This window comes from Gigantopelta aegis, chromosome 1, assembly GCF_016097555.1.
Source record: "Gigantopelta aegis isolate Gae_Host chromosome 1, Gae_host_genome, whole genome shotgun sequence".
NCBI classification, from domain to species: Eukaryota; Metazoa; Mollusca; class Gastropoda; order Neomphalida; family Peltospiridae; genus Gigantopelta; species Gigantopelta aegis.
This window is the reverse complement of record NC_054699.1, coordinates 7,098,311-7,110,880: the sequence shown is the minus strand read 5'-3', so window position 1 is coordinate 7,110,880 and position 12,570 is coordinate 7,098,311. Positions and strand designations below refer to the sequence as shown.

At 38.7% G+C, this 12,570-nt stretch overlaps 1 protein-coding gene across 1 annotated transcript in view; it reads left to right on the top strand.

Moving 5' to 3' along the window:
- The first annotated feature begins 2,308 nt into the window (after positions 1-2,308).
- The window catches only part of LOC121387181 (solute carrier family 22 member 15-like), a 29,536-nt gene continuing 19,274 nt past the window's right edge, over positions 2,309-12,570 (top strand). The window contains exon 1 of the mRNA XM_041518241.1: positions 2,309-2,392. Coding sequence (XP_041374175.1) covers positions 2,363-2,392 — 30 coding nt within the window. The 5' untranslated portion in view covers positions 2,309-2,362. The remainder of the gene's footprint in view (positions 2,393-12,570) is intronic.

Genomic DNA, 12,570 nt, shown 5'->3' with positions numbered 1-12,570 from the left:
GTGATGACCAGGTCACCACTGCCATACATCCAATGAAAACCTACACGATCGAAATCGATTCAAGTGTGACGTATAGTTAACCTGGCAATCATGTGTCTGTGACGCGTAATTAGCTACAAAAAAAATGTTTTATTTAACGACGCACTCAACACATTTAATTTACGGTGATATGGCGTCAGACATATGGTTAAGGACCACACAGATTTTGAGAGGAAACCCGCTGTCGCCACTGCATGGGCTGCTCTTTCCGATTAGCAGCAAGGTATCTTTTTATTTGCACTTCCCACAGGCAGGATAGCACAAACCATGGCCTGTGTTGAACCAGTTATGAATCACTGGTCGGTGCAAGTGGTTTACACCTACCCATTGAGCCTTGCAGAGAACTCACTCAGGGTTTGGAGTCGGTATCTGGATTAAAAATCCTATGTCTTGACTGGGATACGAACCTACCAGCCTGTAGACCGGTGGCCTAACCACGACGCCGCCGAGGCCGGTCGAGTTAGCTACAAGTGCAACGGCTGTAAATAACTTTTAGTCAAAAAGATGTTAAAATTTTCTTTAAACCTGGGGTTTTTTTTTTAGGATATGTAAGAAATAGAATAATACATTCGTGTCCGCTAGATACTATTTATCTCACAACTCGTTGTTTAAAAACGTATCAAACTCGCTTTCACTCGTTAAGATACATTTTGAAACAACTCGTGAGATAAATGGTATCTAACGGCCACTCATGTGTTATCTTCTATATATGCACTTTCCCACAGACAGGAAAGTATATACCACGGCCTTTGATATACCAGTCGAGGGACACTGGATCAGTCGGTCTATGTAAATATCAGGTCTTACTGGCTTTTCCAACTTTCAAACTCTGTTACATCTTACTCTCAAGTGGCAGTTATCCTGCAATTGGTTTCTTTGTTTTGTTTAACGACATCACTAGAGCACATTGATTAATTTAATCATCGGCAATTGGATGTCAACCATTGGGTAATTATCGGCGACACCGTGTTAAAGATATGCTGCTGTGTCATTGTAAAAACGTAACACAGTGTAGCGGTCATAATACAATACATAACGGTATGCGATGGTAATATAAAAAGATATACTACTGTGTCATTGTAAAAACGTAACACAGTGTAGCGGTCATAACGGTATGCGATGGTAATATAAAGTTTGTTAAAGATATACGGTCATTGTAAAAACGTAACACAGTGTAGCGGTCATAATACAATACATAACGGTATGCGATGGTAATATAAAGTTTGTTAAAGATATACTACTGTGTCATTGTAAAAACGTAACACAGTGTAGCGGTCATAATACAATACATAACGGTATGCGATGGTAATATAAAGTTTGTTAAAGATATACTACTGTGTCATTGTAAAAACGTAACTCAGTGTAGCGGTCATAATACAATACATAACGGTATGCGATGGTAATATAAAGTTTGTTTTGTTTAACGACACGACTAAAGCACATTGATTAATTAATCATTGGTAATTGGATGTCAAACATATGGTAATTCTGACACGTAGTCATCAGAGGAAACCCGCTGCATATTTCCATTAGTAACGAGGGATTTTTTATATGCATTTTCCCCACAGACAGGACAGCAAATACCACGGCCTTTGACCAGTTGTGGTACACTGGTTGGAACGAGAAAAAAAACCCAGTAAGTAGAATGAATTCACCGAGGTGGTTCGATCCTGCGACGCAAGTAGCTCGGGCGAGCGCTCAACCAACTGAGCTAGATTCCATCCCTCCCTCATGGTCAAAGTCAGTCTTTTGTAGACAAAACATTCATCAGTGAATCATGTCTTCATACTCTCACGATCCTATCATAACGTCTTTTGTAGACAAAACATTCATCAGTGAATCATGTCTTCATACTCTCACGATTCTATCATAACGTCTTTTGTAGACAAAACATTCATCAGTGAATCATGTCTTCATACTCTCACGATTCTATCATAACGTCTTTTGGGATCGGTCTTGTTTAGAGATACAACATAATATAAATAGTAGGGCATAAACCTATGCTGTTACAAACTAATCATAATACTGATATACCCCTCCCCTGCTAAATTGTTCCTGCACAGTGTGTCTTGGTGTATAACCGGTGTATTACACACTGATTCGGATATCACTCGCCTGCTAACTACCAACTCCTTTTTACTCCAGCTGTTTTCCGACCTAATAACATTTTGTCAAACTTACATATTATATCGCATGGCTGCAAAGTGGCAGTAACTGAGCATGTTATTACGCGCAGGGAGCAGTCCGTTTATATACAAATAATATTGGGTTACTGTCCTGTTATGAACCCCGTGCTACTTCCATACTCATTAAATGAGACAACATGGCGACGGAAACAGAAGTGAAGAGCGAGGTATGGTACTCTTCTAACGTAGTGAAAACTTTTGTTTAATCTTATTATATATGTTATATTTAGATGAACTTCAGGATTGTAATTAGCGGGGGTGGAGGGCAGGGAGGGGGAAGGTGGGCGTTGTTGTCTAGAAAATATTGTTAAAGCGACTTTAAAAAAAAAAGATATGTGCCATTTTTGTGGCGAAGTCCTTGTATTAATGTCCTCATTTGTAAAACAAAATATGTTTTTAACATCTTTTTGACTGCCCCTGATTGTTGTCTTACTCCTTTTGGTATTTCAGACTACGTGCAGCCCAGGATGTTGTAGTTCTTCAGCCTTTCATAGAATATAAAATATCTCCGTTAACCTATTTTGACAGCTAGACTCGCGAGAAAGAAAGAAAGAAGTGTTTTATTTAACGACGCACTCAACACATTTTATTTACGGTTATATGGCGTCAGACATATGGTTAAGGACCACACAGATTTTTTTAGAGGAAACCCGCTGTCGCCACATAGGCTACTCTTTTACGACAGGCAGCAAGGGATCTTTTATTTGCGCTTCCCACAGGCAGGATAGCACAAACCATGGCCTTTGTTGAACCAGTTATGGATCACTGGTCGGTGCAAGTGGTTTACACCTACCCATTGAGCCTTGCGGAGCATTCACTCAGGGTTTGGAGTCGGTATCTGGATTAAAAATTCCATGCCTCGACTGGGATCCGAACCCAGTACCTACCAGCCTGTAGACCGATGGCCTGCCACGACGCCACCGAGGCCGGTAGACTCGCGAGAAGTATACAAAGTAACGCCAAGTGTTTGTTTTGCATGTGATACACTGACACATATATTCGCTTTTAATAGTTTGTAATATAGGACATGGAATATAAACCGTCCTTGGCTTTATACTTTACTTTGTGTCATGTTTGTGTTATGATTGCATGTCGTAAATGTTGTATTATGACCGCTATACTATACTACACCATGTTTTAAGTTATTTTAACAATGATACTGAAGCAATAATTCTATCTACCACGTAAGGGCGGGACGTAGCCCAGTGGTGAAGTGCTCGCTTGATGCGCGGTCGGTCTAGGATCGATCCCCATCGGTGAACCCATTGGGCTATTTCTCGTTCCAGCCAGTGCACCACGACTGGTATATCAAAAGGCCGTGGTATGTTCTGTTCTGTCTGTGGGACGGTGCATATAAAAGATCCAATGGGCCCACTGACGGGGATCGATCCCAAACCGACCGCGCATCAAGCGAGCGCTTTACCACTGGGCTACGTCTCGCTTCGCCTAGTTAGAAGTCACAAACAAAATTCAGATACTAGTATATGCAACCCAAATACAATATTAATAGTAATGATTGTCACATATTGGTTTCGAAAAAAGAAAAGAAACTTGTGGCGGACAGACAGAGGAAGGTGAAGGTTGCCAGGCGCGTGTGCAGGACTTTGTGCAGAATGTCTAAACTTTTTCGAGCGAAGTTTATAGTGAGGATCGAATCGTGCTTTCTTAGAATACATACTGAAGGAAAAGGAAATTTGCTTGAGCAGGGGGGCGACCCACGAATTCTCCCCCCCCCCCCACCCTTGCATACGCGCCTGATGTCCTAATTGCTTAGTTGGAAAAGATCCTGTGATATAAACTTTTAGTGTTTTTATTAGTACAGTGTAATTAGTATTGTAGCGCGTGTATAGTTTTATGTTTATGAGTAAATTCTTCACGGGAAAGTAATTTGTGTTGAGTTTGTATTACAGTGGCGACCTTGATCTTGTCCAAATAACCTTGCCTTCTACTTCGAATCGACCTGGAACCTTCATAATCGGATTCGGCACCCTCAAAAACACCCAACTAGACATAAAAATAATTCAAATCCGATAATTAGTTCCTGAGATACCCCGCTAGGCCTGTCTGGTGGCGGACATTTGACAAGGGCCAAAAAATTCGGACCCTAAAGTTTTCTTTTCTTTTGATCCAAAATGGTACAAAATCTGAAATTAAATGAATGTTAGCACAAATACACACGGAATGTCTGCACTAATATTGTGATCTATTTCTGTTTTCACTGGTCATGATTCTTTTTTACTACCCATGATTCTTTTTACTACCCATGATTCTTTTTTTACTACTCCTAATTTTGTTTTACTGCCCCTGATTCTTTAATACTTAATACTGCCCCCGATTCTTTTTTACTGCCCCCGATTCTTTTTTACTGGCCCCGATTCATTTTACTGTCCCTAATTATTTTATACTGCCCCCGATTCTTTTTTACTGCCCCGATTATTTTACTGTCCTTAATTCTTTTTTTACTGCTCCTGATTCTGTTTTACTGCCACTGATTCAGTTTTTACTGGCCCTAATTCTTTTATACTGCCCCTGATTCTTTTTACTACCCCTGATTCTTTTTTTTACTACCCCCGATTTATTTTTTACTGATCTGGATTATTTTATACTGCCCCCGATTTACTACCCCTGATTCTTTTTACTACCCCTGATTCTTTTTTTACTACCCCTGATTTTGTTTTACTGCCCCTGATTCTTTAATACTTAATACTGCCCCCGATTCTTTTTTACTGCCCCCGATTCTTTTTACTGCCAGTGATTCTGTTTTTACTGCCACTGATTCTGTTTTTACTGCCACTGATTCTGTTTTTACTGCCACTGATTCTTCTTCTTCTTTCCTTACTCGCCCTGGTGTTTGGATATCCTTTCATTGGATATAAACTACTTCCATTAATCTATCTGAACAGCCCGACTCTCACTCGTATACAATGTCACATGTATAATGCTTCTCAGAGTCGTAAACAAAAAAATCCCAACCCATCAAACAATAAAGATTTTGAATTTGAATTCGAGTCTGGCGCAGTTGTGTTGGCATGTATTATTCTGCCCCTGCGTGTGCTGTAACCTCACCGTGGTGCAGGGGTGTAACATTCTCTTTGAGAATGGCCAATACAGCACAAAATTGAAGTTTTTAGTAAAATTCAGTATCCATAAAATTCTGTGATATTTGTGTTTTTGCACAGTTCTTTATACTGTTTTTGTTTAAGTCTTGAATTTTTATATTGATGTTGATCATCACTTTATTTATTTTCATTACCATTGTATGACACCCAATAGCCGATGTATTATTTGTGCTGGGGTGTCGTTAAACATCCATTCAATTCAATTCAAATCAGTATTATTCTGATGCTGTGAGAACCGATAATACCGCTTTAAACATTGTTATAAAGAACCTGCCCAAATCAAGTGCGGAAAATATAGTAAACAAAGTGAATGGGTTAATAAAAGATGGCTTGAAAATTCGCGATATACAAGTTGAAAGTGCAGAAAGAAAAGAGACTCGAAACAACAGATATCCAGGAGTGATTGTCGCCAAATGTAAATCGATCGATGATAAAAAGGCTATCTTGCTTGATAAAACAGAAACTGAGAGACCGTAGGAATTTCAAGGATATATACATTACAAGTGACAAGCCGGTTCATCAACACATTTACGAGTCAAATATGAAAGTGTTGACAGATACCATAGGCAAGGATCAGCTGAGATTGACAGGAGGGCGATTATACAGAGCTGAAGGTAACTACAGGCGCGAAACATGGGGCAGAGACAGTGACCGCAGGAGTTACAGAAACAACAGACGTGAACAACGCACCCCGGATAGAAACCGCGACAGAGGTACACGTGCTTCTGTTGATCAGCATAACCCACGTGACAACGGAGTGCATTTCAACCACCGATAGCATCGGAACAGCGATGCACATGCTTCTGTTGATCAACACAGCCCACGTGACCGTGGCTGGCAGACCAGTCGTCGAGACCGGCGTCAGCACGAGCGTGCAGGTTCGCATAATCAGAGCAGAGATCTACCTAGGTCAGCCAATCAGAATTCGCAATAGGTATCATGTGGGTTTTGGAATGTTGGGGGTTGGTCAAGTGATCCACCTTCAGAGAACTACCAGTTACGTGAATCGTGTATTCTTTCTTCTAATTTAGACATTATAGGTATTTGTGAAATGCATCTTATTGGTGATAAATCGTTAAATGTTAATGGCTATGTGTGGTTCGGCCAAAACAGAGTACAGCGTCGGTCCGGTGGTATTGGGTTTTTAGTGAAAAGTGCATTGATTAAGTGTTTTAATGTTACCGTTTTAGACAATAGTTATGAGGGTATTTTATGGCTGAAGTTTGTTAGTAGGCTGAACCAAAATGATAGTTTTATTACATGTGTGTGTTATCTTCCACCGGACAATTCGTCAAGACCGGTTGATGCAACGAACTTCTTTGATACTCTTTTAATGCATATACATAATTACTACCGTCGAGGACTTACATATGTGTGTGGTGATTTTAACAGTAGATGTGGAGACCTCATTGATTATATTGAGGGTGTTGACGTTATACCTGCTAGAGACAGTATAGATATTACAGTTAACGCTAATGGTCGCATGTTTATCGACTTCCTTATTAATGCAAATCGTTGTATGTTGAATGGAAGACATAACAAATTGAATGACTTTACTTTTCTAGCGTCGAGGGGTATCTCTGTTGTAGATTATTGTATCTGTCCTTATGAAACCCTACATCACTTTAGTAATTTTGAAGTGTTAAGACCGAACATTCTTGTAGATATAGCAGGCTGTGTTGGGAAATTTGACCCTAGTACAATTTTGAAATTAGATCATTCATTTCTAACCTGGGATGTGAGAGTTGATTTTGATGGTACCCCTGCATTGTGTAATGAGTCTAATTATCTCTCCACCACCATAATAAAATGTGATACGTCCCAGATAAATGGGGATTTCTTCTCATCAGCAGATTGTTTACAAAATATCAACAGTATAATAATTGACAGATTAGAAGCATCCGATAAAGAACAGAATGATGTTGATGGTGTTTTTAATACGTTTGCCAAGTATGTCCTGGAGGATATGCATTCATTGCTACCAACTAGAACTTTTAAATATGATTCGATGAGACATAAGAAAGGTCGACGAAAAAAGGAATGGTGGAACGAGCATTTAGATAACCTATGGAAAGGTATGTGCCTAGCTGAGAAAAACTGGTGTAAATGTAACGGGCCGCAGAAAAAACGTCTTAAAGCTGTCTATGTAACTAAACGAAAATACTTTGATAGGGCAACACAGCGAGCCAAACGGACGCACATTCGTAGAACTTTAGAAGATCTAGAACGTTTGTGTGAGACTGATAAGCATGAGTTTTGGAAACAGATAGGGAAAGTAGGAGTAGGATGGGAAAGGAGAAGGGCAGTACCTATGGAGGTTACATTAGCAGATGGGTCGGTTAGTGCAAAAAAGGATGTTGTGCTAGAAACGTGGAAGAAAGTATATTCAGACCTGTTAAATTGTAATAAAGGCTCTGAGGAGACTGTAATATATCAAGAAAATGGTGATAGAATGACAGAAATGAATGTAGACATAACAGTAAGTGAGATACGAAAAGCCATGGTACAAGCTAAGAATGGAAAGTCCCCTGGTTTCGACGGTATCCCAGTCGAGGCACTCCGGAATCATAACTCAGTGTACTTCCTTCATAAACTTTTTAATTTGTGTTTTGATAAAGGTGTTTCCCCCACAGCGTGGGGAAAAGGAATCATCAACCCCATCCCCAAATCTACTGTTAATGATCAAAGAGACCCTATGTCTTATAGAGGTATTACACTAGCCAGTGCTACCAGTAAATTATACTGCGGTGTTTTGAACTCCAGGCTTGTGAAATATACCGAAGACAATCCAATTATTAGTGATTGTCAAAATGGATTTAGAAGGGGAAGATCCACAACAGAACACGTCTCAAGTGTAACATCTATAATAGAAACCAGAAAAAGTATGAAGAAACCTACATATGTGGCGTTTATCGACTTTAGAAAAGCGTATGACTGTATAGATAGAAATATTCTTTGGATGAAGTTACTCGAGTCTAACATCAAGGGTCGAATGTTTAATGCTATTGTCTCACTATATAAAAATGTAAAAAGTTGTGTACGCTTAAATGGATGCTGTACATCCTGGTTCGATGTTAGTTGTGGCCTTAAACAAGGATGTTTGCTGTCTCCCTTATTGTTTAACCTTTTCGTTAATGACCTGATCGTTGCAATAACTGAGCTCGAAGTAGGAATAATGATTGATGATTCTACTGTTGGTATATTGGCTTACGCTGACGACACTATTCTTTTTAGCAGAATCAGAGGATGATCTCAATATCATGCTTGACTGTTTGAATACCTTGGTGTCGTACAAATAAGATGGCCATCAACGTTGAAAAGTCTAAAGTGATACACTTCCGAAATCCATCAGTTGTAAAGACAAATTGTAACTTTATATGTGGTGATCATGTATTGGAGATTGTTGAATGCTATAATTATTTGGGACTTCTCTTAACTGAGCATTTAAACTACGGCCGCATGGCCACATCCATGGCCACATCCGTAGCCTGTTCCGCCAGTAGGGCACTCGGTCTGTTAATCTCTAAATACAAATGTGTCGATGGAATGCAATATCGTACATACACCAAGCTCTACGATACTATGGTATGGTCCTTTATTGACTATGGAGCAGCTATCTGGGGAACCTCACAATTTGCTTGTATTGATGCTATACATAACAGAGCCATACGTTTCTTTTTCGGATTACGAAAATGCGCCCCAAATAACGCTGCAGGCGGGGACATGGGCTGGATTCCTCCAATAGTTCGGCAGTGGGGGACTGTATCAAGGCATTATATGAGATTGAGAAATTTGAATCAACACCGAATCACGTCTCACATCTGGTTGTGGTCTCACCGGTGGTCAGCACGCAGGAAAAATAACTGGTCCTTTAAAGTCAACAATAAATTCATTAAACTTAGGCTAAATCACTTCCTTAACTTACAATGCAAATATGGTAAAAAGTATGTAGTCAACAAGGTGAAGGACAGAGTCAACAAAGAAGTCTTTAACAGAATGGAAACGGGCATTAATACAACCACACGGCAGAACAGGTGTCGGGAGGGAATAAATTAAGAATTTATTCTTGTTTTAAAGATATTTTTAAAGTAGAGCCCTATGTAACCAGTCACTTGCCTCGATACCACAGAAGTGCTCTCGCTAAGTTTAGATGCGGAGTTGCCCCCTGAAAGTTGAAACCGGTCGATACAATAATACACCACTGGAAGAAAGAACGTGTTTTAACTGTCCCAACCACACTGAAGACGAGTGCCACGTTTTGCTTGAATGTCCGTTATAAGTAAATATTAGATTAGAAGTACTCGCTTACTGTACGACATGACTTTTAAATTTTGATCACTGCACCGACATTCAAAAAGTGTGTTTTATCTTGTCCTGTCCCGATATATGTATTTTATCTGCCAAAACCTGCTATTTTATTCTTAAACATAGAAAATCCCTTTTATACACTATGAAATGATTCGTGTATATATCTTATTGTTTTATCTGTGCTGCAATTGTTTTAGCTGTATATTTGTTTCTTTTTTTGTCTTCTTTAGATGTTTTTATTCAATAGTCTCTCGTAACTCAGTATAGAGTGGCTCATTACAATTTTATTACTTTTATTGATTGTATGTATATGTTGTATTTTTATTTTGTTGTAATGAGGTGAGACTTTAATAAACTATCTGTCTGTTTGTCTGTCTGTCTGTCTGTATTATCATTTAATAGTGTGTTGAGTAATATAGGATGTGTAATGATAGCACAGACTGCTTTTAAGCTTGCGACTTTCTTTGTTACATTTTTGTATTAACAGTGAATGTCGTGTATTATGACCTGGGTTTTTTGTGTGGGTTTTTGTGTGGGTTTTTTGTTGTTGTTGTTGTTGTTGTTTTTTGGGGGGGTTTTGGGGGGGGGGGGGGTTTGTTTTGTTGTTGTTTTTTGGGGGGGGGGAAGGCGAGTGAGTCGAGTTTTATTTTTTGTTTGTTCTTGGGATTTTTTTTTTGATTTTTTTTGATTATTTTTTTTTTTTCTTTTTTTTTTTTTACAATGACATTAAATCATGTTTCTAACACAGTGTGATGAATTTGTTTAGAATGCACTGTAACACCCTAGCCTCTACTCGCTGCACTAGTTAAATAGCTGTGTATTTTACAAAGGGGTGGGATTTAGCTCGGTCGTTACAGTGCTCTCCTGACGTGTATGGGTCGTAAATACGAGCCTGCTCGACACATCCAGGGTAATAACATTTCATTTAAAGGGATATTCCTGAGTTTGGTGCAATTTTAAAAATGTTATCGACTAGCAGAGACTTTTTAACGATTGTAATTACATATCAAATATATTTTTCTGCATAAAATATTAGTGGCTGTATATTGAACCTGTTTCTGATCGTTCTATTATTTGTGCTAGATTATATTTAATTTTTGTTTCCTAAATATTGGTTTTTCGTACGTACGAAATTATTTCAAGACAAAATCTAGTGTGGGCTTCTTGCAAATATTAAGACGACCAGAAACACATTGGATATACAGACACTGATATTCTAAACAAGAAAATACATTTAATATGTAGGTTTAATCGCAGAAATATGTTATTAGTTGGAAACATCTTACAATGCAGCAAACTCAGAAATGTCCCTTTAAAAGATTTGAAATATTAAAGAAAAATTCCTGAGTTTGCTGCAATTTTTAAGTTGTTATCGACTAACAGAGACTTTTTAACGATTGTAATTACATATCAAATATATTTTTCTGCATAACATTTTAGTGGCTATATATTAAATGTCTTTCAGATCGTTCTAATATTTGTACTAGGTTAAATTTCATTTTATTTCCTAATTTATTTATTCTTTTCGTACGTACGAAATTATTAGAAGACAAAATCCAGTTTGGGCTTCTTACAAATATTAAGACGACCAGAAACACATTGAATATACAGACACTGATATTCTAAACAAGTTAATATATTTAATATGTAAGTTTAATCGTAGAAATATTGTATTAGTCGGAAACATGTTATAATGCAGCAAACTCAGAAATGTCCCTTTAAAGGGACTATGGTGAGTTGATTGCCACTGTTAAGATCTAGTCGACTAGAAGTAAAGTGTGTTTGTTTTATTTAACGACGCCACTAGAGCACATTGATTTTTTTTATCTTATCATCGGCTATTGGATGTCAAACATATGGTAATTCTGACACTGTTTTTTTAGGAAACCCGCTGTCGCCACATAGGCTACTCTTTTACGACAGGCAGCAAGGGATCTTTTATTTGCGCTTCCCACAGGCAGGATAGCACAAACCATGGCCTTTGTTGAACCAGTTATGGGTCACTGGTCGGTGCAAGTGGTTTACACCTACCCACTGAGCCTTACGGAACACTCACTCAGGGTTTGGAGTCAGTATCTGGATTACAAATCCCATGCTTCGACTGTGATCTGAACCCAGTACCTACCAGCCTGTAGATCGATGGCCTAACCACGACGCAACCGAGGCCGGTCTAGCCGACTACAAATGCAGTATATCAGTATTCAGTGATCATTCCCGCCCTCCGCCACACTCGCCTGGAAAGTTTTGCTAATTGATCGTCTTGCAATAAAAAAAATTGTATTTAATTGCTCGCCTAGCATCATTTAAGGAGAGTGATTTTCAGCTCGCCATTAGTTTGCTCCTGGCGAAGACTGCATATAAGGGCGGGATTTAGCTCAGTCGGTTGAGTGTTCGCTTGAGGTGTTTACATCGCAGGATTGAACCACCTCTGTTGGCTTTTTCTCGTTCCAACCAGTGCACCACAACTGGTCAACGGCTATGATATATGTTTTCCTGTCTGTGGGAAAGTGCATCTAAAAGATCCCTTGCTGCATTGGGAAACATGTAGCGGGTTTTCACTAATGACTACGTGTCAGAATTACCAAATGTTTGACATCCAATAGCCGATGATTAATAAATCAATGTGCTCTAGTAATGTTTGACATCCAATAGCCGATGATTAATAAATCAATGTGCTCTAGAAATGTTTGACATCCAATAGCCGATGATTAATAAATCAATGTGCTCTAGTAATGTTTGACATCCAATAGCCGATGATTAATAAATCAATGTGCTCTAGTGACATCTTTGTATTGCTAACAGTTTCGAGGCTTGAAATTAATTTTGTGAAAGGGGAAGCAATCTCTGCTTCTCACAATTTAATCTGCAAGCAATTCCTGATAATGTTATGTAGATTTAACCTTTTTACACAATATATA